The sequence below is a fragment of the Anomaloglossus baeobatrachus genome, chromosome 2 (genome assembly GCF_048569485.1).
Source record: "Anomaloglossus baeobatrachus isolate aAnoBae1 chromosome 2, aAnoBae1.hap1, whole genome shotgun sequence".
Taxonomy (NCBI): Eukaryota; Metazoa; Chordata; class Amphibia; order Anura; family Aromobatidae; genus Anomaloglossus; species Anomaloglossus baeobatrachus.
The window spans coordinates 624,466,188-624,493,061 of record NC_134354.1 but is presented as its reverse complement, the minus strand read 5'-3'; the positions used below and the strand labels follow the sequence as shown (position 1 = coordinate 624,493,061).

The window sequence follows — 26,874 nt, the reverse complement described above, 5'->3', positions numbered from 1 at the left end:
CGTAATAAATTTCATACTACAGTGATATTTTATCATGAAAGTAGGGTCTTTGAGATAAGGAATTCACCATTGCATACTTCCAGTTTAACAATTTATTGAAAAAAAAGCAAACAGTGGTGGTAACACCCCCCCAAAAAAATGTCTCAATAACTTACGTGGTCTTGAGCATCAATTACAGCTTGATAACGTCTCATGCTGTTCACAAGTGGAGTTATTGTCTGCTGAGACTTGGCACCGCACTTTTCTTGAAGTGCAGCCTTCATGTCATTGAGGTTCTGGGGTACAGACTTGCGAGCCTCTAAACGGTGACTCTGCTAATCCCATACATTAAAGTCTGGAAAAAGTGCAGGTCACTCCATTTGAGGTACCCCAGTCTCCAGAAACTGTTCCCTAATGATGCTACCTCGAAGAGCTGGACATTGTCATACATGAAGATGAAATTAAGTCTGTGTTGTTCATGCAGACGCACCAAGACTGATTTAACCCCTTCAAGACCAGCCGATTTTTCGCTTTCCGTTTTTTTTCGCCATTCTTTTTTTCGAGAGATGTAACTTTTTTATTTTTCAGTCAATATGGTTATGTGAGGGCTCATTTTTTGTGGAACGAGCTATACTTTTAAATGAAACCATACGTTTTACCATATAGTGTACTGGAAAACGGCAAAAAAAATCCAAATGCGGAAAAATTGCAAAAAAGTGCAATAGCACTATTGTTTTTGAGATATTTTATTCACTGTGGTCACTATATGGTAAAACTGATGTGAAGGTGTGATGCCTGAGGTCAGTGCGAGTTCGTAGACAGCAAACATGTATAGGTTTACTTTTATACAGTGGAACCTTGGTTTAAGAGTAACTTGGTTTGAGAGCATTTTGCAAGACAAGCAAAGCTTTTTGAAAATTTGTAACTTGGTTTTAGAGCAATGCTTTGCAATAAGAGCAAATTCCCACCATCAGCGGGAATGAACTGAAATGAGCTGCGCGATCAGCGGTGACATCACTCAGGTTACCCGCGACCAGCTGCAGTACTCCACCTGAGAGCTGTGGCCGCGTGTAACCCGAGTGATGTCAACGCTGATCGCGCGGCTCATTTCAGTTGCTGCGTGGAGCTCACAGGAGCGGCGGTGTTCTACGGCCGCTCCTATCAGCTTCATGTAGTAGAGCTGGACTCGTCGTGGGACCTCGTGTGGATTACGCCGGACCTGGAGGGGTATTTGGGGATTTTAATAAAGTGGTGAAAGAAGGTGGGGTTTTTTTTGTCTTTTATTCCAAACTAGCTGTACTACCCGGCTTCGCCCGGGTTAATAACTGTTGTTAACAAAATAGAATGTATTAACAAAAATGTATTCTGCACACAATATCCGCTGCCCGGGATAGTAACTGTCTCAGTTTATCTCCCATTCTCTGTCTGTCTCCCCCTCTGTATATATCTCTCTGTCTCTCTCTCTCTTTGTCTGTCTGTCTCTTTCCCTGTCTGTCTCTGACTGTCTCTTTCTCCTTCTATCTCAATCTCTTTCCCTGTCTATCTGTCACTTTCCCTGTCTGTCTCTGTCCTTCTCTTTCCCTGTGTCTCTTTCTCTCTTTCCCTGTCTGTCTCTTTCCCCATGTCTGTCTCTTTGTCTGTCTCTTAACCTGTCTCTCTCTTTCCCTCTCTTTCCCTGTCAGTCTGTCTCTTTGTGTCTGTCTCTTACCCTGTCTATTTCTTACCCAGTCTGTGTCTGCCTCTTTCCCTGTCTGTGTCTGTCTCTTTCCCTGGCTGCATTGTGAGACGCCAACATTCCATATAAGGGCATGGCTGCGCATTCTTCTGAAGTTCTGGCTGCACTGTGGCTCCCAGCTCCATTCGCTTTAATGGAGGCAGGTTTTTTGGTGATTAACTGTAAAGCGCGGGGTTAAAATTTCCCCTCAAAACATAGCCTATGACGCTCTCGGGGTCCAGACGTGTGAGTGTGCAAAATTTTGTGGCTGTAGCTGCAACGGTGCAGATGTCAATCCCGGACATACACACACATTCAGCTTTATATATTAGAATAAAGGATTTTTTTGGCTGTATGTGTTTATTTACTTTCACTTCCAGGTTAATCATTGGGGGTGTCTCATAGACGGCTGCCATGATTAACCTAGGACTTAGTGGCAGCTATATTACCTCGATTGCCACCTCACCAGGGTAATTCTGGATGAGGCGGGAAGAGTCCCGGGACTGTCGCATCTAATGGATGCAACAATTCCGGCCGGTTGCTGGCTGATATATTTTTAGACTGGGGGGCTCCCCATAACGTGGGGCTCCCTATCCTGAGAATATCAGCCTTCAGCCGTGTGGCTTTACTTTGGCTGGTATCAAAATTGGGAGGGACCGCACGCCATTTTTTTTTTAAATTATTTATTTTACTGCTCTACATAGACCCACCTACAGGCAGCTGTGATTGGTTGCAGGGAGACAGCTGTCACTCAGCGTGGAAGTGCGTCTGAATGCCACCAATCATAGGCGCCGGGGGCGGGGGAAGCAGGGAATACAAGACGGAATAATGAGCTGCCGGCATTTTCAAAAGCTGGAGAAGCCGCAAGAGCAGTGTGACAGCCGTCCAGCGCCGTGCCGGTGATCAGTCAGTAATCGGTGAGTATGAGAGAGGAGGGGAGAGGGAGAGACCGACAGAGAGAGACTGATGTAAATGTAAACATGCACTCATAGTCATAATATGTCTGTACAGAACAAACAGACAAAGTGCAATATGCTAATAAAGTGCCAATGCATTGAAAAAAACGTGAATTACACATGTAATAAGAGCTAGGAGGCTTCAAAAGGAAGCAAAATGGGGATAAGAGCAGTGCAATTATCCTGCAAACAAATGCAGATAGGGGATATTAAAATAAAAAAAAAAAAAAAAAAAAAAGAAGTGGACGTGGGGGGGTCCACCCTGATTTTCACAACCAGCCAAGGAAAATAAAATTAAAATTAAAAGGAAAAAAAAAAAAAAAGGGGGTCCCTGTAATATCTTGGTATTAGTCACACGCAGTCTTTGTTCTGCAGGCAAGAACGTTGCATTCAACACGGACACTTTACGGCATTTTTGGGTGCGGATTTCATGTGTGCTTTGTCTATAATAAGTGTTGAATAAAGTTAGTTTTATTCAACAAAATCTTTTCAAAAAATGTATGCCTTTTGTTGCATTTTTTTTTTCTTTTTGCGTTCTATGGGTTAAAAAAAATGCTTTAGGCCTGTGCCACACATCCGTGCCTCCGGTACGTTTTTGGCATTTTTTGCACGTACCGGAGACACGTGCTGATGTTGACATACTATTTTTAATCTAAAAAGCCTCACGTCAGTGTTTGCGCACGGAGCGTGTGTCCGTTCCGTGCGTACGTTTGTGCGTGTCGAAAAAGCGCTGACATGTCCGTTTTCCACCGGCATCACGTCCTCACGGATCCATTAAATCCTATGGGTCCGTGTTTACACGTACGTGATACGGATGGCCTCCGTATGCTATCCGTGTGGTCCGTGTCCGTGTTTTAATTAGAAAGTTTGTTATACTCTGAAATACTTTCAGGTGGCGTTGCTAACATATTTTTTTGCACAAAACTAACTGTGCATTTGCAGAAGGAGTGAGCAAGCAAGAAGTTGGAGTTCTGTGTATTGCAAGATCTATTTTGAGCAAACTTTCGTCTTCGAAATATAATAATGGCACCACGGGTGGACACGGAGAAACTTATAACAGCTGTCGAGACTCACCCACCATTATGGGATACACGTGTAGATGGTTACCATGACCGACTGACAGTTGATCGCCATTGGAATCAAGTAGCTGAGGAAGTGTACCCCAATAATGCATGGTCTAGATGTTCTCCTGCAAAGCGTGCTAAATATGGTAAGTTTTTGTATTTTTTTATATTTTTTTATTTAATATCTATATTTGGATTTATTCATACTTTCAAACTGTGATTGTTTTGGCATAGTTATGTTGTCTTTTAGTGTAAAATCCTATGAGAAGATTTGGTGTATGTACTACTCAATATATTGAGTTCCTGTACACTTTTTTCATAGTATCACCAAACTTTCATCAGTGTCAAAAATCGAAGTATACTTAAATTTGTAATCTGACTTGGAATTCCTCATGAATTTACTTAATTAACTGATTAAACTGTCATGTGTTTTAAAATTCCCTGTTGTATTAGTCAAAATTTAGTATCACACTTGAAAATTTTTTTATTTTTTTTTAAAAAAAAATTGTTTAAAATGACATGTCAATATCATTACCTACATGTATCAAATAATATTTCGAGTAATTTTTAGCCAAATGTCATTGCAAAAACACCGAATTATAATTTAAATATAGATGACAATGACTTAAAATATAATTATTCAGAAATATTATTTGGTTTTGTGTGAATGTCTAAACATGTTTTTGAATGAAGAATATCTAAATAAATTAAATTTCATCCTAAGTATTTGACCAACATAATTGTGTTAAATTGTATATTAAATTTCGCAAACATTATTTAAATTAATGTGTGCAGATTTATGGAGAATGTTGCAAGTGACATATTTGTTAATTTTCCCCAGTTGACTTGGTAAAAAGGCGTTGGCGTTCAGCCCGTGATCAGTACCGAAGGGAGTACAACCCTATGCCATCCTCATCCAGCCAAGGCCGCAAACGCAGATATGTCTACTATGAACAAATAAGCTTCCTAGCACCCATCTTAGAAGTTACACAGTAAGTTTTTTTTTTTTTTAAAAAAAAAAAATAAAACCCCTGAAGAAAATTGGACAAACATAAATGTTAAGATTGTAATATGTTTTTACATTTCTTATAGAACGGAGGATAATCTTGACGAATCAGATGATGAACCAACAGCAGGTCCCTCTGCTACAGCCACCTCAGCATCAGAACAAGAACCTGCCAGAGAAGACATTGAAATTCCTGAGACTCAACAAGATGCAGCAACTGAATCACATGAGGGTGGGACAGAGAGTGCACAAACCAACACCCAAGGCTCATCAACGCAACAAACAACCACACCAGCTACACAAGCAACACAAACAAATGTACTTCCACGTTTTGCACCACAACCTCTACGTGCAAGAAGAATCCGCAGACCTGAGGAAATGAGATCCTTACCGGAAATAATTGACACACGCATTATTCACATAATGAACACTTTAATTCCAGAAACAGATGCTGAGCGTTTTTGTCGCTCTTTATCAACTAGCTTAACCAAAATTCCTTCAGATAGGCAGGAACGTGTAAGAGCTGCTATGCTGACCCTACTGTCAGCTAGTCAGGCAGAACAGGAACCAGTGAGAGTGTATGAGGCCATAGAAAATTGGCGTACCATTATGCAACAACATACAGTCCCAAACACAACAGACAATCAAAATACAATTTCAACACAAACAACAATGGCAACTGTAATAGTCAATAATCCACTATTACAACAATCTGGACAACCTTCAATGGCTTCAAGTACGTTATTCCCAACACCAATTAGACAAGGGTATGTTGCAACCAATACTGGTGCCTTAAGCACAGTACAAAGTGCTACCTCACAGCAACCCTTGAACTATATGAATTTACAACCAACTCAAACTAGTAGTTACTTTACTCAACCCACAAATATTGGTGGTTTACCTAATTTGTTTCCAGGTTCAACATACCCACAATCATTCATGATGCCTCATTATCCAATCTCAACTATGTTACCTACACCACACTTACAAACATCAGTCAACTATCCTCAAGGTCAACAACATACACACACACAATACCCAATTACCCATGTAGATCCACAGGTCTACTCAACCACAGGCAATGTGTTGGGACAAACCAGCATGCAACAGACTGTTCCACACACTACTGTAGCTAGTAATAGGAATGTTGTTCAGCAAACAACTGTTTCCATTCCTGAAAATACCATTTCTGAGGCCACACAAAACAACATACTCAGCAACACTCAGGTTACTTCACTAGAAGATCTTGTTGACTTGTGATGCACATTTTTGCTAATCTTAACAATCAAACAACAAATCTGATGAATGTGTCAAAATGTTAAAAAAGAGGGATTTCCAAAAATGTGCAAACTCAGAGTTGAAAAGATTTAAAAAAAATGTGTGATTATACTTAGTGACGGATCACATATATGTTTTATGGCCTTTATGTCTGGAAATGTATTAACACATTTTTACCCAACCAATTTGATGGTTAGATTAGTTCTAATATTCTGAAAACACAGCTTACAATTTTTTGGTCTATGTCAATGTCCAACATGATAGCAACTTAATTGGCCGACATTTTTCAACATTGTAAGCAATGCACACATTTTCTTTACAATGACTCTTGTATGTAAAGTATATTTTGTATGTTATGAAGATTAGCATTAAAATTAACATTTTGAAAAATTTAACACAAAATGAACAATATGTACATTTTTAATGTGGATGTGAAAAAATAACATCCTTAATTTATGGATTAATATGCTTATTCGTAATAAAAGATTATGTTTTTGAAGAAAAGAAACATGTTTATTTTTGATATTTATTAATAATATTGCATTTTTTCATTAGACGATTAACATTATTAATGTTGTAAGTTAGAAATAAGTTTCCTAAAACATGATAGTAACACAGAAATGTACATACACATACATACAACATTCACAAAACCATGTTGCTAACAGAAATGTCAGTTTATGAATAACGCATTTCCCCTTTAATACTTGTTTGATTTAAGCTCTGAGATGTTGAGAAAAATTAACCAAGTTCCTATAATAAAATAATTTTATATTTTTATCAACAAAAAACCATCACAATCTTAACAATCATCACTATTATTATTATCATCAAAACAATTAAAGTAATCAGTAAATAAATTTCTAATTTGTAAACCAGATGTCACGGAATTATGAGACATAGGTTCACCTGTGGGATTAACAACATGGTTTATCTGAAATTCATCATCCACATAAGTTCCTCCTTCATGTATCCGACAGTAATTGTGAAGCACAATGGTAGCCTTGAGTACAGATGTGACAAAGGTTGGCTGCAACTGAATCGTTGTCTGATAAATGCGCCATTTGTTAGCTAAAATACCAAATGCACACTCCACATAACGTCTTGCTTTAGTTAGCCGATTATTAAAGTACTGTTTCCTGTCATCAATGGATCTCCTTGGATATGGTCGCATAACATGTTTGGATAATGCAAATCCTGCATCTGCTACCATCACATATGGTGCCAACGGTCCAGATGTACCAGGTAGGGCAACTGGAGGGGGGATCAATAATGAATTTTCTTGCAGGCGTTGGGCTAATCTGGATGAACGGAAAATACGGGCATCTGAGGCACTACCATAGGCCCCAATGTCTGCATAAATAAATCGGTATTCTGTGTCAACCAATGCCAAAATAACAACGGAAAAAAACTTATGAAAATTGAAATAACGTGACCCTGAGTTTGGTGGCTTTTTAACTCTGAAATGCTTGCCATCCAAAGCTCCTATGCAGTTAGGAAAGTCAACAGAGTCCTTGAAGCCCTTAGAGATTTTCAACCAATCTTCTCTGTTTGGCTGAGGCATCATTTGTTCTTTTAAATGTTGCCATATCATGTCGCATGTGTGACGTACTATAACGGCAATGGTTGATCGACCCAACAAAAAATCAAAATGTAAAGCACTAAAAGATTGACCAGTCGCCAAGAATCTATGAAAACAAGACAAAGAATGATTTACAATTAACACTATTTTTTAAAAATTAAAACAATCAGAAGAAAACACAAACATTGAATCAAAAATGAGATTACATCAATAAGGATCAATTACACATTTCACTGTGAAAAATAACACATTTACACAAATTACAAAAAAAAAAAATATATTACCTCAGAGTCACCATAAATCTCTCCTCTGGGGAAATGGAAAGCCGCATCCAAGTGTCCTGATGTTGCAAATGAGGTCGTAAAATATTTAGTAAGTAATCAAAACTCTCAACTGACAACCGGCAGTATGAAAAAAACTTATCTGGGAAATTCCGTAACTCAAAAAATAAAGTATGGAAATGACCATGCATAGGCCGCATCATCATTAGTGGATGCACCCACAATCTGGTTCTTCTTACATTATCATAATGCAACATGTGCCGTCTAACGCCAAAACGACGAGATATAATCCAACATAAAAACACTAAGGCCTCCGTGGATAATGGCATTGCCACAATTTTGTCTCAACACATAGGTGCTCCAAGGCATAATACAAGCAGGAAAGAGTTTATAGTTAACTTATATTTATGTCCTAATCACATACACCTATGTGTCATTTAATTCCAAGTAATCACCATTATCTCAATGTGTGAAACATGTGAAACACGCACAAAAAACGGACTGCACACGGAATACACACTGACGTATTTCACGCACAGGAAAACGCACACACGTACACACGTATGACACACGATATGCATACGGACACCACACGGAGGGGAAAAACGGACTGCAAATACGGAACACGGACACAAAAAACGGACTACAACAAACGTACGTTTTTTACACGTGAGTGTGGCAGAGGCCTTAGGCTATGTGCGCAGTAAAAAATGGACTTTTAAGAAAAATCCGCACCCTCTGGCATCTGGCAGAATACCACACCCGCGGCAACAACCGCCGTAATAACACACCCGCAGTTTGCCGTGGGTTGGTAGCGGTGTTTTTTATGACTTCAATGCAATAAAGCACGTTGGAAAAAAAAAGTGTGGTCATTTCCTACTTCTTCTTAGATAGATAGATCATGGATAGATATATAATGGATAGATGGATAGGTGGATAGATAATTAGATAATGGATAGATAGATAGGATAAGATATTACAGCTTATTTCTGATGTATGCGTTTCCCCGTCCCAACAGTATTTCTCATACAGCAGTGACCCTGCGGGACCTTGGATCGGAGTTCTCACAGGGTCACTGCCGTTCGGTGACGTCACTTTATTACCACTTGTGAGGCCCTGAAGTTCTCGCAAGCGGTAATGTGTCGACATCACCGACCGTGAGAAATGTCCTGGAGTTACCCCTGCAGCCTCATTCACGGAATGAAGCTGCATTGAGTGCTATGTATCAGATGTCGCTGGATCAGTGTGCAAGCGTCGTGGGACGTCGTGTGGATTACGTCGGACCTGGGTGTTTGGGGGGGGGGGGTTTAATAAAGTGGAGAAAGAGGGGGCTTTTTTTGTGTTTTATTTCAAATAAAGGATTTTTCGGGTGTATGTGTTTATTTACAGATTAGTAACGGGGGCGTGTCATAGACGCTGTCATTACTAATCTTGGACTTCGTGGCAGCTATGGGCTGCCATTAACTCCTTATTACCCCGATTGCCACTGCATCACAGCAATCGGGAAGTGTCGGTAACACGCCAGGACTGTCGCAAAATGGATGCAACATTCTCAGGGCGGCTGTGGGCTGATATTCTTGGCTGCGGGGGAGGGGCAATAACCATGGCCCTCGCCCTCCTCAGCCTGAGAATACCAGGCCCCTGCTGTGTGCTTACCTTGGCTGGATGGTAAAAATATAGCGGAGTTCACGGGGGGGGGGGGTTTTTTGTTTTTTTATTTTTAATATGTACATTTCTGATTTCTATGTGTCTGTGCATTATATATGTATGTGTGTATGATGTGTGTATTTACTCTCTGCTCAATTTCCTCTTCCTATCCTAATGACATCCCTTCATTGCAAAACGCAGGGTAGTGATGAACACTATCTCAAAAAACGCAAAATAACGCGGGAATAACGCAATAAAATGCAATGAAATGCACATAAATTGCTACCTGCGTTATTCCCTGCGGTATTTCATGATTACATTACAGTCAATGGTGTAAAATACCGCAGCTACCTGCAGAAAAGAAGTGACATGCACATTACCGTATTTTTCGGACTATAAGACGCACCGGACTATAAGACGCACCCTGGTTTTAGAGGAGGAAAATGGGAAAATAAAACTTTAAGCAAAAAATGTGGTCATGACACACTGTTATGGGGCGAGGATCTGCTGCTGACACTGTTATGGGGGTAATGTCCCCAAATTCTCTACTAAGGTACCCCATCCTGGTAATGATCCTCCTGCCTTGTATATGATCCTGCTATAAACCCCCATCCTGTTCACATACCCCCCCATCCAGCCTGTTCACATACCCCCCCCATCCAGCCTGTTCACATACCCCCCCCCCATCCAGCCTGTTCACATACCCCCCCCCATCCAGCCTGTTCACATACCCCCCCCCCCATCCAGCCTGTTCACATACCCCCCCCCATCCAGCCTGTTCACATACCCCCCCCCCCATCCAGCCTGTTCACATACCCCCCCCCCCCCATCCAGCCTGTTCACATACCCCCCCCCCCCATCCAGCCTGTTCACATACCCCCCCCCCCATCCCTCCTGCTCATATACTCCCATCCTGCTATATGCCCCCATCGTGCTCATATACCATCCTGGTATATGGCCTGTATCCTATAGCACAGAGAAAAAAATAAACGTTTATACTCACCTTTTCCTCACTCCCTGCAGCACCGATCACATCATACTCTCTGGCACGCTGATCTGTGTGTGTGGAGCCGTTCCCCTGCTGCATCGCGATGTCTTCCTGTCTGTGCCGATCAGCTGACCAGCTCAGCACAGATCAGCTGACCGGCTCAGCACAGATCAGCTGACCGGCACAGACAGGAAGACATCGCGTGCAGCAGGGGGGCGGCTCCACACACGGGGATGGGTGAGTGCACTGATTCACTGCACCCCGCGCTGATGATGACGCGCGGGGGGGCAGTGAATACAGCCGCACATGATCACTCCAGGCTGTAATTGCCAGGGGTGATCATGCGGCCGGCTCTTTACTATGCGCGCGTCCCCGCTCGTCCTCCCCGCCCACCTGTCAGTGCCGGCTTCAGCGCTGAGAGATGGGCGGGAGGATGGGCGTGCATATGTAATGAGCGGGCCCACGTGGTCACGGCAGGCGCTGCTGCTGCCTGCTCGTGCCCCCGATGACCCGCAGCACCCTCATTCCCAGCCGCAGCCTTATAGTCAGACCATAAGACGCACCCCCAACTTTCCCCCAACATTTGGGGGAAAAAAAGTGCGTCTTATGGTCCGAAAAATACGGTAATTCCGCAGTGGAAATTCTGCAGCAAAACCTGTAGGGGAAAAAACTGCAGTGTGCGCACAACATTTGATTTTACCATATGTTTTGCTAGGGAAGGACTGCAGAAAGGTTATGAACATTTTCTGCAGCAATTCATGTAGCAAAATCGCAGCAAATCCCACAGCACAGGGCCTTAACATCATGGAAAGAATTGACATGCTGCAGAATTAAAACATGTTGCGGTTCACAAATTTAGTTAGAAGAAAAATAAAACCAGTGTGCATGAGGTTTCGGAAAGCTCATAGCTTTTCCTGGTCCTGTAAAAAGCAGATTTTAATTTACATAAAAAAAAAAAAAAAAACAAACACTATGTGAACACAGTCTAACATCAATCATTGGTAACAAACCTACAAGCGTTCTCTAATGAATGAGCCAAGAGCTTTCCTGAATTCACATAAAGTCACTGAGGCTGAGAAAATAAATGTACATACCTGCAAAAGCAGCTGCAGCAACTCCGAGTCCCACCGCAATCAGAGTGCCCCCCTATATATGAAAAGAATAAAAACAAAACATAAAATATACACATGTACAAGTAGGTCAATTCCAATTTACAGATCCAGATATACAGTAGGCTGCTCTTCAAATATTTTATTGGCTTAGCTTAGAGATCAGCGATCCAACCTGATCAGCGATATAGATCATTGTTAATCTATCATACTATAGATGAATGGTTTCCAACCCCTTCATCTCCCCAACAGTCAGGCAGTCTGTGGTTGTCAGAGAATGATGATCTTTGAAGTTTCAATAACTCTATCCTTTAACCACCGTACACACGCAGGACAGGGAGGATTCAAGGGTTTAGAGAGCTGAGCCAGCTCCAACATGGCGGGTGCCGACTGTGGTATACAACCAGCATCTGTCACTGAAAGCACAGAGCATATCAGTTAAAGAGGTTCTCCACTACCTTTCACATTGGTGGCCTATCTTTATGATAGGTTATCAATGTCGGATCAGCCAAGGTTCCGACACCCCGTCGATCAGATGTTCTCGGTGCCGGCGGCAGAAGCAGGTGGCCGGAAATGTTCAGTTTCTGAGCTGCTCCGTCTTCTGATAGAGGCTGTGGCCGGGTACTGCACATTCTCCTTCTATTCCAATCAATAAGGAGAGGATGTGCAGTATTGGGCTGCATCCACTATCAGAAGATGGGCAGCTGCGGAACTGTGCATCTCCATCCGCCTGATGCCACCGCCACCGAGTGCAGCTGATCAGCGTGGGTACCGGGTGTCAAACCCCAGCCGATCAGAAGTGGATGACCTATCCATAGGATAAGACATCAATGCTAAAAGTAGTGAACAACCCCTTTAATTAACACAATTCGGTTGGTGCACCGTTCTGGGAGCTCGTCACTCCCACCCTCATGACATAGGGTGCTAATAGGTTGCCATGGCAACTGATGGCTTACAGAAGGCCCACATCAGGGTTGCCAATTTGACTTTTTTTTTTATAACAAAAGTCAGAATTTAACGACTAAGATATATGTTAAAGAAAATATAAAAGTTTGGCATCCTTATAATAGTAGCCTGAAGAATCATGATGCCGTTTCACTTTTACCACATATTTAAAAGCACCACTCCACCATTTTTTTTTTTTATCAGTGCTAGAATGATGCTTCAAATCTAAGTCCCCTGCCCCCAGGTCTTATACTCTCCTTCTGGTGGCTTCATCTTTTTAAAGCAACCCTCTTGTCATCTCCTATGATTTGTGACCTGCTGGCAGCTCCAGTGTTTCATGGAGTGACCCAGAGGTCACAAATTAATGTAACTCTATGAGAGCCTTGTTCTGGCTCTCATAGACTCGTATTGACAATTTATGACATAACTTCTGGCCAATCAGAAGTTGCAGTCACAAGATGACGCTGCAGGACCGAAGTGGCGTCGGTAAAAGGTGAAACCACCAGAGGGTGACTATAAGACAGGGGCCAGGATGTTCGGTTAAAAACTCCAGTGGTGATAGAAGAAAACAAAAACACTGGAGTGGTGCTTTAACGCTGTAAAAAAGAAAACCATAAAAACAATGGAATTTTGGTCACCAATTTGTCCCCTTTTTTTCTATTATATGGCGACATTATGAAATTGAAAACTATTTATTATTATTATTTATTTATACAGCACCATTGATTCCATGGTGCTGTACATGAGAAGGGGTTACATACAGAATACATATACAAGTTACAGTAGACAGACTAGTACAGAGGGAAGAGGGCCCTGCCCTTGCGGGATTACATTCTATAGGATTTTGGGGAAGTGACAGTAGGTGGGGTGGTAGCTCCGCACGGTGGTGGGGCGGCAGCTCTGCACGGTGGTGGGGCAGTGGGGTCATTGAAGGTTATAGGCATTTCTGAACAGATGGGTTTTCAGGTTCCGTTTGAAGTTTGCAAGTGTAGTAGATAGTCTGACGTGTTGAGGCAGCGAGTTCCAGGAGACTGGGGATGCTCGGGAGAAGTCTTGGAGTCGGTTGTGTGAGGAGTGAATGAGAGGAGGAGAGAAGGAGATCTACTACTCGCCCCTAAAAAAAAAAACCAGCCCTGACATGGGTGGTTCATTAAAAGTTAGGAGTCTTGGAAGAGAAAAGACTAGACCAAAACATGAATAAAGTCTGCAGTGGAAAGATGTAAAATCAGTAGAGCCCATCTATACACTTGTATCCATCTGTGGATGTGTTGGAGATGCTCGCCAGAAACACCAGCTTGTTCTGTATGGAAACATCTTGCCGCAGCCTGCCATATAATACCGCACTACTCTGAGTCACCTCTAATGGATAACTTTACTGATGTATATATGTGCTGAGCATTAGGGACTAAAGCCACAAAAGTAAAAACCAGTAACATCTATTTCTATGGTAATTAGAGATATGACCTATAAGGTCCGATAAGTTACATCTCAATCCGTGCCGTCATCTCTGGGTATAAGTTACAGGTACCACTGATTAGCAGCGAGCGAGAGCAGCACAGACCATCTGTCTCTACCCCAGCTGGAATAGTTATGAAGACTTGAATTTCTCCAGCGAACAGAAATGATTCACATCCCAATCCCAGGCAGTGACATTTTCCATTCTGCTGAGGTGTTTGTTCTGTATTTTATGTGCCATCCTTGTATTTTATGCTTCTATAGTTTATTTCAAATTCTGTGAGCAAAGCGCTTTGACTTTATTTCTATGTAGTGAAACCATAATACGCTGACTCATCGCAGCCATTGCCTAAAAAATGGAATGGGAATACCAGTACAAAACCCCATAAATAAATCACCATACAAGGTGCAGAAGCCACTCATCACAAAGAATAAAACTGATAAAAGAAAGTGGGAATTTTCCAAAGACTGGGGGTGACCTTTATCTATTGTGTGCCTAAATAATTCCCAATATTATTACGGCATTTCACCAGAAATAGGAAATGTATCAGAAAAATAGATGCCTAAATGAAGCCTAAGACATGTCACACTTTATTTACTTGACATTTCCAGATTTTTCCGCGTGGGAAGGATAGCTGTTTTGATAACTGCTAAATAAAATAGAGACCAAAAGTTGTTTGTTTTTCTTAGTTTTTTTTTTTTTAAAGTGTGATTACTTCTGTCTGGCTGCTGTGATGCCATTTTCCTGGTGATGACCTGAAAGTGCATGGACTTTAATTTTAACTAAAATGCTTGTAATACAGGTATGGTCATTTAATTAAAGAAAACTGTCAATAGTTCTGCACATACTATTTATTGATCACAACATTGAGAGTAATTCATTGTGTGCAATGCCATAGCTTAGTATTTTGTAGCATATCCTCTTGCTTTCATTACTGCAGCACACTGACAGGGCATTGAAGCCACTCGGGTATTCAAGATATCTTGAGGGATTCTGCTCCATTCCATTTGCAAACACTTAATCTTTATTGCTATGGGTACAGGGCCCAACTCGTCACCCTAACTCATCCCAAAGGTGTAAATCCGTTGATTACCTTGACCATTGCAACATGTGAACATTTTTCTTTGCTAACCAATTTTTTTTCCTAAATTGGATGTATACTTAGGATCATTGTCTTGCTGGAATTTCTAGCCTCTGCCTTCTTTGGTTTTACCATGTGGCAGCATTACATTCTCCAATATCTCTTTGTACATGGTAGCATTCATACTTCCATCAATTCTATTCAGATGGCCAATGTCGAATGCAGAAAAGCAGCCCCAAACAATGACAGCGCCACCACCATGTTTCACTGTAGGCATTTGGTAGTGATGCCACACACTATATATATAGCGCCCAATTGGAAAACTTAATGATGTAAGGTACCAAACAGATTGAACTTGGAAACAGCCAACCACAACACCATAAGGCCACTTTACACGCTGCGATCTCGCTAGCGAGTGTACCCGCCCCCGTCGGTTGTGCGTCACGGGCAAATCGCTGCCTGTGGCGCACAACATCACTCGGACCCGTCACACTACTTACCTGCCTAGCAACGTCGCTGTGACCGGCGAACCACCTCCTTTCTAAGGGGGCGGTTCGTTCGGCGTCACAGCGACGTCACTAAGCGGCCGCCCAAAAGAAGCGTATGGGCGGAGATGAGCGGGACAAACATCCTGCCCACCTCCTTCCTTTCTCATTGCGGGCGGCCCCAGGGTAAGGTGAGGTTCCTCGTTCCTGTGGTGTCACACATAGCGATGTGTGCTGCTGCAGGAACGACGAACAACCTGCGTCCTGCAACAGCAACAATATTTGGAAAATGGACAGCGTGTCAACAATCAACGATAAGGTGAGTATTTTTGATCATTAGCGGTCGCTCGTACGTGTCACACACAACGACGTCGCTAACGAGAATGGATGTGCGTCACGAATTCCGTGACCCCAACGACATCTCATTAGCAATGTCATTGCGTGTAAAGCGGCCTTTAGACCATTGTTCCTCAACTCCAGTCTTCAAGAGCCACCAACAGTGCGTGTTTTCAGGATTTCCTTAGTGTTGCACAGGTGCTGGAATCCTCACCTGTGCAAGTGTTAATTTATCACCTGTGTAATACTAAGGACAGCCTGAAAATAAGCACTGTTGGTGACTGGAGTTGCGGAACACTGCTTTAGACAAAAACGCTTTCCATTGGGCTGTGTTCTTTGGCAAACTCAAGTTGCGCCTTCCGGTTGTGCTTGTGCATTCAAGCTTACTGCACTTAGCAGTCACGTCACAATTTGGCAACTCCCTTTCACTCCATATTCTTTGTTTATTTCGTGCAAAATCTGTACAGCACTTTTATGGACATTAGATAAGAGTTTTTCTTAAAGAGGACCAACCACCAGGATTTTTCTATATAAAAACTGAAGCCAGTGCTATACTGGTGCTATCATGCTCATTCTAAACACACCTTTAGTTGTGAGATCTGATGTATAGTTTCTGAAATACAGGCAAGTAAAGTTTGTGAAATGCACTGTTATTTGATGAGAGGTGCAACGGAATATCTAATAGGTGGGTCGGGTTATTCTTGCGCCTGCCTGCCTGCCTGTCCTGCCTCCCCCTTGGAATAACATAGATAGGGGGGAGGAAGGCATAATATCGCCAGTATAGCACTGGCTTTAGTTTATATATGAAAATCCTGGTATCCTGGTGGTTGGTCCTCTTCCTCTTTAGAAGGCGTTTTCCGTGGTCATCCACTTCTAGGTTTGTCGGCTGGTCCATAACATTTTTTTTCTATACGTGACACTTGACTCTGAGAACAGTTGAACGACTCCCACCTCTCTGTTTTTTCCTCTCACTTGACTCTTAGAATAATAAACTTCCTTACATCTGGTGATACATTTGGCTTTATCTTTGCCATGTTTTATCCACACAAAAAAAAAGACACAAACCAAAAAAAAACAACAATTTTTGGCCAAATTACAGTTTCAAGACAAAGCAGGCAAAACATTTGACCCTGCAAATGTGGAAAACTAGCACATAAAGGGATGAACCAATGTCAAACACAATTTTCACCCTTCGAGCTGACAAACATTTGCTTCTGGTTTACGAAAATCACCAGGAAAATGGCTTCATAGTAAATAGGCAGAGGTAATCACATTTTAAAATAAAATGCAAAACCTTTGGTGGCCACTGTAGTCTTCCACCGTTCAGTTTATGGAGACGCTTACCCCGCACTGAGCCGGGCACATTTTATTGACAGACTTGACCTTTCGAAAAATCCTATTACAATGTCACCCACAAATGAGACTTCTTATTCATACGGAACCAAGGATTCTGACAAAACCGACAACAAAAGTAGAAGAAAAACATCCTTTCAGCTTGTATCTCTTCTGAGTTTATTCCAGTCAAGGATTTTAAAGCGTGCAATAAAATAGGAAAATGTATAAAGAAAGTTTGCTGCTGCTGTAATCTGTTCTGAAGGTGGAATTAATCATTTAAGAAAAATTGCAAGTATTCATCTGAAAAAAAATTGGCAAATAGCATAAAGTCATATACAAAAAAAGTCACGTACTGGGAGTGATGTGCTTAGCTATTAACAATGGGGCAGATTGAGCATGTCATTGTTACACGTTGCAGTCCTGTGGCCCGTCTCTTTTCCCTAAAAATAACCCTGAATCAATAAAACTGATCAGGGCACAATGTGCTTCTCCTGTTTTACCTCGCTCTCGCACCAAATTGCATCAATGTGGCGACTATGAGAAGAGTGGCCGCTGCACGTCTTTATGGCATATCGGCACTAGTGATGAGTGAGCACTACCATGCTCAGGTGCTCAATGCACGCTCGGCTCATGTACTTGTATATTGGAAGTCAATGGGGAACTTGAACATTTTTCCAGCAGATCTTTTAGAAAAATGATTGTTTTCCATTGACTTCCATTATACTCGATACACTAGTTGAGGTCATCCGAGCTTCCAACCGCTCGTTACGAGTACTTAACACGGTAGTGCACTGCTCACTCATCACTAGTCAGAAGACCCCCCAAGCTACAACGAGAGAAAACACCCTGGCCAATATGTACATTTTATTTTATTATTATACTTTTTCGGTGAACCGCTAAGAAGTTCGGTGCCTCGTTATTCCGCTGTGGTTTAGTGTGCCACACATGGCCATTTCAAAGCTGTGGAGATTCACAACAACCACTGACGAAGAAGGGTCACGGAGAGAAGGTAATATTAAAAAACAAGTAAAAGACAAGATAAACTTACAAACACAAAAGGAAAAGGGGGGGCTGGTGCACAATGAGAAAATGTACAAGGTAAGTGTATCCTACATAATGACACCAGGTAAGTGCGGTATAGAAATAGAAAGTGACTAAGTGCTATTGGCTATAATCACAGCAAGTAGTGGTAATAAGTTGTACCAAAATGGAAAGCGACTGAGTGCAATAAGTAAAGCGATGTTAAGATCTATGTTATTATAGGGCGGCACGGTGGTTCAGTGGTTAGCACTGCAGTCTTGCAGCGCTGGGGTCCTGGGTTCAAATCCCACCAAGGACACCATCTGCAAGGAGTTTGTATGTCCTCCCCGTGTTTGCGTGGGTTTCCTCTGGGTTCTCCGGTTTCCTCCCACACTCCAAAGACATACAGATAGGGACTCTAGATTGTGAGCCCCAATGGGGACAGTGTTGCCAATGTATGTAAAGCGCTGTGGAATTAATAGCGCTATATAAATGAATAAAATTTATTATTATTATTATTATTATTATTATTATTATTATTATTATTATTATTATTATTATTATTATAGAGGTAAATAATTATACCAGAATTAAGTGGAGCCAAAAATGCAAAACTACATGAAAAAAAAAAAAAAACAACAACAAGAGAAATTACAGCAGATGCGGATAACTACCGTATTTTTCGGACCATAAGACGCACTTTTTTTCCCCCAAATGTTGGGGGAAAGTTGGGGGTGCGTCTTATGGTCTGACTATAGGGCTGCGGCTGGGAATGAGGGTGCTGCAGGTCATCGGGGGCACGAGCAGGCAGCAGCAGCGTCTGTTCGTGACCACGTGGGCCCGCTCATTACATATGCACGCCCATCCTCCCGCCCATCTCTCAGCGCTGAAGCCGGCACTGACAGGTGGGCGGGAGGACGAGCGGGGACGCGCGCATAGTAAAGAGCCGGTCCGCATGATCACCCCTGGCAATTACAGCCTGGAGTGATCATGTGCAGCTGTATTCACTGCCCCCCGCGCGTCATTACCAGCGCGGGGTGCAGTGAATCAGTACACTCACCCGTCCCCGTGTGTGGAGCCGTCCCCCTGCTGCACGTGATGTCTTCCTGTCTGTGCCGGTCACCTGATCTGTGCTGGTCAGCTGATCGGCACAGACAGGAAGACATCACGATGCAGCAGGGGAACGGCTCCACACACACAGATCAGCGTGCCAGAGAGGAAGATATGATCGGTGCTGCAGGGAGTGAGGAAAAGGTGAGTATAAACGTTTATTTTTTTCTCTGTGCTATAGGATACAGGCCATATAGGATGGGGGTATGTGAACAGGCTGGATGGGGGGGGGGTACGTGAACAGGCTGGATGGGGGGGGGGGGTGTACGTGAACAGGCTGGATGGGGGGGGGGGGGGTGTACGTGAACAGGCTGGATGGGGGGGGGGGGTGTACGTGAACAGGCTGGATGGGGGGGGGGGGGTGTACGTGAACAGGCTGGATGGGGGGGGGGTGTACGTGAACAGGCTGGATGGGGGGGGGGGGTGTACGTGAACAGGCTGGATGGGGGGGGGGGGTGTACGTGAACAGGCTGGATGGGGGGGGGTACGTGAACAGGCTGGATGGGGGGGGGGGTGTACGTGAACAGGCTGGATGGGGGGGGGGGGGTGTACGTGAACAGGCTGGATGGGGGGGGGGGGGGTGTACGTGAACAGGCTGGATGGGGGGGGGGGGGTGTACGTGAACAGGCTGGATGGGGGGGGGGGTGTACGTGAACAGGCTGGATGGGGGGGGGGGTGTACGTGAACAGGCTGGATGGGGGGGGGGGTGTACGTGAACAGGCTGGATGGGGGGGGGGTGTACGTGAACAGGCTGGATGGGGGGGGGTGTACGTGAACAGGCTGGATGGGGGGGGGGGGTACGTGAACAGGCTGGATGGGGGGGGGGGGTACGTGAACAGGCTGGATGGGGGGGGTACGTGAACAGGCTGGATGGGGGGGGGGGTACGTGAACAGGCTGGATGGGGGGGGGGTACGTGAACAGGCTGGATGGGGGGGTATGTGAACAGGCTGGATGGGGGGGGGGGTATGTGAACAGGCTGGATGGGGGGGGGGGGTATGTGAACAGGCTGGATGGGGGGGGGGGTATGTGAACAGGCTGGATGGGGGGGGGGGTATGTGAACAGGCTGGATGGGGGGGGTATGTGAACAGGCTGGATGGGGGGGGTATGTGAACAGGCTGGATGGGGGGGTATGTGAACAGGCTGGATGGGGGGGGTATGTGAACAGGCTGGATGGGGGGGGGTATGTGAACAGGCTGGATGGGGGGGGGTATGTGAACAGGCTGGATGGGGGGGGGTATGTGAACAGGCTGGATGGGGGGGTATGTGAACAGGCTGGATGGGGGGGGGTATGTGAACAGGCTGGATGGGGGGGGGTATGTGAACAGGCTGGATGGGGGGGGTATGTGAACAGGCTGGATGGGGGGGGTATGTGAACAGGCTGGATGGGGGGGGTATGTGAACAGGCTGGATGGGGGGGGGTATGTGAACAGGCTGGATGGGGGGGGTATGTGAACAGGCTGGATGGGGGGGGTATGTGAACAGGCTGGATGGGGGGGGGTATGTGAACAGGCTGGATGGGGGTTTATAGCAGGATCATATACAAGGCAGGAGGATCATTACCAGGATGGGGTACCTTAGTAGAGAATTTGGGGACATTACCCCCATAACAGTGTCAGCAGCAGATCCTCGCCCCATAACAGTGTGTCATGACCACATTTTTTGCTTAAAGTTTTATTTTCCCATTTTCCTCCTCTAAAACCAGGGTGCGTCTTATAGTCCGAAAAATACGGTATATACTGACAAATTCCTTACTGAAATACAGGTGTGAAAAATTGGACCTAATGGAATGGAACAAAACTGCTGATGTGCTGGAATAAATCATAGCAAGGATTCACAGTAGCAATGATGCCACAGGTAATGGTAATGGCAAGTAGTAAACTATAATGGGGCAATCCGCTGTCAGTCTGCACAGGGCGAGGTGACTGAATTAGAAGAAGGACAGCCTTAGGGTCTGTACACCTGTAATGGCCCATGTGGAACTTAGCATATGGAAAATGTCAGTAATGTATAAGTATAAAGCAGACAATGAACAACAGAGGATCACTGTCGAGCAGCGTGTGATGTGTCAGGAGATGGACGCCACAAAGTAATATACAACAACTAAAATAGTTGTTACTACTTCTAAATAACTAGTAATCAAAGCCTGAATTATGTGAAGTCACCACAAGCAATGTAATACAGGGGTTGGTCTTTACCAGGTAGGAGTCCATCTCGTGTGCATGGCACCCTTCCCGACACGCGTTTCGGTGTACTTTTCAATGATAGTTGTATCATTATTAGGTTGCAAAAAGATTAAAACTTTACCATCAACAAAGGGCACATACCTACGGGGTTGATGAAGTGCAGGATTTATGCCTTTCACTCTACAACTCTTTAATGTATACATTTTACTGACTTAAAGGGAACCAAACACCAGGTTTTTGACCTATAAACTAAAGGCAGTGTCATAATTGCACTAGTATGCTGATTAAAATGATTCCTTCAGCTGATAAATCTGAGTCTTGATTGCAGCGTAATCTTTGTCCAAACTTTCCAAAATTACATAATTGGTGCAGTGCCTTGAGCATCAGGGCGGGACTTTGTGGGTCAACTTTTTAGTAATGATTCCTCCCCTCTTACAATTTCTCCCCTCTTCCACCACGATTAGCGTTATATGCAGCGCATGCGCAGTATTATTTTCAAGATTTTCTCCAAGTCTTCAATAAAATGGCACCAGACTTAGCGCATACATGAACTGCTATCTTCAGCGCTATTTTACTGAGGACACTGCAGAGATGACTGAGCGGCGGAAGCGCATGCCATGATAAAAAAAGTATGTGAATGCACCGCTTATATTAGTGTTTACAGTGTTATCAATAAAATGGCACTGGAGACCGTGGTATGTGCATGTGCATGACCCAACCCACAAAGTCCTGCCCCGATGCTCGAGGCACTGTACCAACGATGTAATTGGGGATGTTTGGACAAAGATTACTCTGCAATCAAGATTCGGATTTCTCAGTTAAAGGTCTCATTTTAATCAGCATCCTAAGGGCCATTATGCCACTACCCTTAGTTTATAGGGCAAAAACCTGGTGGTTGGTTTCCTTTAATACCAAAGCAGGCAGATCTGATGGGGTCATGTAGGAAATGATAAACCCCAGCTGTAGAATGACACTGATTGCTCAGTGGGCCACAAACCTAATGACAGCTTCCCTTTAAACGTCCCTTAATGATATGTGCCATACATTCATGGTAACTATGCAAACTAAGGCCCAGGTGAAGATCTGCAGAAATCAGAGCTAAATCCAATCGCAACAGTTCAACCTCCTACTTGGTCCTGTCCCTCATCACAGTAGCATCAGTTAGCGCATGCGCATACAATCATTTTGTAGTTTTCAGAGCAGAAACTCCCAATTTTTAAAGCGTTTTCAGTGTTTTAGGATGATTTGGACATTCCACGCCAAGCAGTGTGCGCACAGCCTTTTAATTGAGGCCCCTACGTCTGCCATGTTAGTGCAGCACTCAAGAGACCTGTAATTGTACAATAACATTACGGTACTGAAGTACATCAAGATATAAAAGTGATCGCAGGTTTAACCCCCTAAAAGGGACAAAAAAAAAAAACAAACTAAAATTATACACTGTGAAATCAAAAAGGAAAAAAATAAATTTATCACATCATGCATAAATTGTCCAAAGTACTGAAATATAAAAATATTGAAAATCCAACGCAACAAAAATAAAAATACAGAATTTCTGTAAAGTGGTCACATCACCCTCCCACCAAAAAATACAAGAGAAGATCAAAAAGTCACATGGACCCCAAAAATTGTACAAATCAATATTACGTCTCCGAACAATTAACCCTGATACAACCCTGATCTGCCAAAAAACAGAATCAAGTTAACATTTAATTTTTACCATAAGGCCGGGGTCACACTTGTGTATGGCACCCATTGTGAGAGCATCGGATACGATATGCTAAATGACCTTCAGCTCAGACTCTGCTGCAAGTGTGATCCGAGTGACATGCGACTGATCTAATCTTGCGATCGGATCACAGCTGCAGAGAAGAGAGAGAGATTAATCTGTCCATCTCCTCCATTGTTTGTCTCCGCATATATTGGACCGTACTCATATCATCAGTGCAGTTTGATGAGTCACAGACTTGTATTGGGGAGAGTCAGGCGAGCCTGGCAGGAGCCCCCCTTACCCTGCGCACACAGCCAGGCAGGAGCCCCCCTTACCCTGCGCACACAGCCAGGCAGGAGCCCCCCTTACCCTGCGCACACAGCCAGGCAGGAGCCCCCCTTACCCTGCGCACACAGCCAGGCAGGAGCCCCCCTTACCCTGCGCACACAGCCAGGCAGGAGCCCCCCTTACCCTGCGCACACAGCCAGGCAGGAGCCCCCCTTACCCTGCGCACACAGCCAGGCAGGAGCCCCCCTTACCCTGCGCACACAGCCAGGCAGGAGCCCCCCTTACCCTGCGCACACAGCCAGGCAGGAGCCCCCTTTACCCTGCGCACAGAGCCAGGCAGGAGCCCCCCTTACCCTGCGCACACAGCCAGGCAGGAGCCCCCCTTACCCTGCGCACACAGCCAGGCAGGAGCCCCCCTTACCCTGCGCACACAGCCAGGCAGGAGCCCCCCTTACCCTGCGCACACAGCCAGGCAGGAGCCCCCCTTACCCTGCGCACACAGCCAGGCAGGAGCTCCCCTTACCCTGCGCACACAGCCAGGCAGGAGCCCCCCTTACCCTGCGCACACAGCCAGGCAGGAGCCCCCCTTACCCTGCGCACACAGCCAGGCAGGAGCCCCCCTTACCCTGCGCACACAGCCAGGCAGGAGCCCCCCTTACCCTGCGCACACAGCCAGGCAGGAGCCCCCCTTACCCTGCGCACACAGCCAGGCAGGAGCCCCCCTTACCCTGCGCACACAGCCAGGCAGGAGCCCCCCTTACCCTGCGCACACAGCCAGGCAGGAGCCCCCCTTACCCTGCGCACACAGCCAGGCAGGAGCCCCCCTTACCCTGCGCACACAGCCAGGCAGGAGCCCCCCTTACCCTGCGCACACAGCCAGGCAGGAGCCCCCCTTACCCTGCGCACACAGCCAGGCAGGAGCCCCCCTTACCCTGCGCACACAGCCAGGCAGGAGCCCCCCTTACCCTGCGCACACAGCCAGGCAGGAGCCCCCCTTACCCTGCGCACACAGCCAGGCAGGAGCCCCCCTTACCCTGCGCACACAGCCAGGCAGGAGCCCCCTTTACCCTGCGCACACAGCCAGGCAGGAGCCCCCTTTACCCTGCGCACAGAGCCAGGCAGGAGCCCCCCTTACCCTGCGCACACAGCCAGGCAGGAGCCCCCCTTACCCTGCGCACACAGCCAGGCAGGAGCCCCCCTTACCCTGCGCACACAGCCAGGCAGGAGCCCCCCTTACCCTGCGCACACAGCCAGGCAGGAGCCCCCCTTACCCTGCGCACACAGCCAGGCAGGAGCCCCCCTTACCCTGCGCACACAGCCAGGCAGGAGCCCCCCTTACCCTGCGCACACAGCCAGGCAGGAGCCCCCCTTACCCTGCGCACACAGCCAGGCAGGAGCCCCCCTTACCCTGCGCACACAGCCAGGCAGGAGCCCCCCTTACCCTGCGCACACAGCCAGGCAGGAGCCCCCCTTACCCTGCGCACAGAGCCAGGCAGAACTGATGTAAGAGCAATGCAATGTCAGGTCATGGTGATTGGGGAACCAGCAGCTATAGAAGAATAAAGAATATAGTCACTTATCACTTCTATAGGGCACCACAAGCACATACAGCCGATACTCACCAGCCTGCGCTCCAGGTCCGGGGTTACAGGGGTCTTGGTCCTATATTCTGCATAGTGCAGCGCATCGGAAGAAGCCGTGCCGCTACTGGAGGTCGCCATGACAGAGGAGGACGGTGGCCGCAGAGGTCAAAACATGACGATTGCAAAACATCCGGAAGTGCAGTTGTGTCACTGCGGGAGATGGAGATGGAGCTGCAGAGGGAGGGCGGCTGGATTACTCACTATTTGTCGCTACCATTTCCAGAAATGATTTGCTGATACCAGTGACGTAGCAGCTGATTGCTGTCAGGGACATTTCCAGGACCGCAGTGCCCCCATTACAACTGCTAGCAGCGCTTTTTTATGTTTTGTATTTTTATATAGTTATATATTTTATCTTAAGCATTAACAAAAAACTCAGCACAGATTTTTATATACTGTTCTCCACTTACAGTCAGTAATAGTAGTGCATAGTACTTGCATTGCCTGAGTGGTGACAACAATGAATATCTGTATTTTCTGTATATAGTGTTTATCACTTATAATTACATTTTTTAGGTTTTTACAAACCAATTATTTTAGTAAACTAGAGACAGGATATAGACAAATCTACAACTAAAGCAACATCGCTAGCAACATCGCTAGCAACATCGCTGCTAACGAACAACTTCTGTGACGTAACAGCGATGTTGCTAGTGATGTTGCTGTGTGTGACATCCAGCAACAACCTGGCCCCTGCTGTGAGGTCGTTGGTTGTTGCTGAATGTCCTGGGCCATTTTTTAGTTGTTGCTGTCCCGCTGTGAAGCACACATCGCTGTGTGTGACAGGGAGACAGCAACAACTAATGTGCAGGCAGCAGGAGCCGGCTTCTGCAGAGGCAGGTAACCAATGTAAACATCGGGTAACCAAGAAGCCCTGTCCTTGGTTACCCGATATTTACCTTTGATACCAGACTCAGCCGCTCTCACTGTCAGTGCCGGCTCCTGCTCTGTGCACATGTAGCTGCAGGACACATCGGGTTAATTAACCCGATGTGTGCTGTAACTAGGAGAGCAAGGAGCCAGCGCTCAGTGTGCGCTGCTCCCTGCTCTGTGCACATTTAGCTGCAGCACACATCGGGTAATTAACCCGATGTGTGCTGTAGCTAGGAGAGCAAGGAGCCAGCGCTAAGCATTGTGCGCTGCTCCCTGCTCTGTGCACATTAGCTACAGCACACATCAGGTAATTAACCCGATGTGTGCTGTAACTAGGAGAGCAGGGAGCCAGCGCTCAGTGTGCGCTGCTCCCTGCTCTGTGCACGTGTGGCTGGACACTGGTCGCTGGTGAGCTCACCAGCAACTCGTGTAGCCACGCTCCAGCGATCCCTGCCAGGTCAGGTTGCTGGTGGGTTCGCTGGAGCGTCGCAGTGTGACAGCTCACCAGCAACCTCCTAGCAACTTACCAGCGATCCCTATCGTTGTTGGGATCGCTGGTAAGTTGCTTAGTGTGACTGGACCTTAAAGTGTGACGGGGCCTAAAGACTTGTAGGGTCTAGCAGGAGAGAGATAGGGACCATTGTGAGGCCAGGAGAGAGATAGAGACCATTGTGAGGCCAGGAGAGAGATAGAGACCATTGTAAGGTCAGGAGAGAGATAGGGACCATTGTGAGGCCAGGAGAGAGATAGAGACCATTGTGAGGCCAGGAGAGAGATAGAGACCATTGTTAGGGTACCTTCA

The 26,874-nt window shown here is 45.4% G+C and overlaps 1 protein-coding gene across 2 annotated transcripts in view; it reads right to left on the bottom strand.

The window, feature by feature from the left end:
- DNAJC15 (DnaJ heat shock protein family (Hsp40) member C15) overlaps nt 1-25,380 on the bottom strand; it is a 53,167-nt gene extending 27,787 nt beyond the window's left edge. Inside the window, exons 1-3 of one of the 2 annotated variants that reach the window (XM_075336866.1) lie at nt 11,590-11,641; nt 7,864-7,919; nt 6,510-7,685 (exon numbers count right to left, since the gene is read on the bottom strand). In XM_075336866.1, the coding sequence (XP_075192981.1) occupies nt 6,800-7,685; nt 7,864-7,910 (933 nt within the window). In that variant the 5' untranslated portion in view covers nt 7,911-7,919; nt 11,590-11,641 and the 3' untranslated portion in view covers nt 6,510-6,799. Of the gene's footprint in view, nt 1-6,509; nt 7,686-7,863; nt 7,920-11,589; nt 11,642-25,178 lie in introns of those variants that run through there. The other variant, XM_075336867.1, reaches the window with a different exon arrangement.
- Between the last annotated feature and the right edge of the window lie 1,494 nt (nt 25,381-26,874).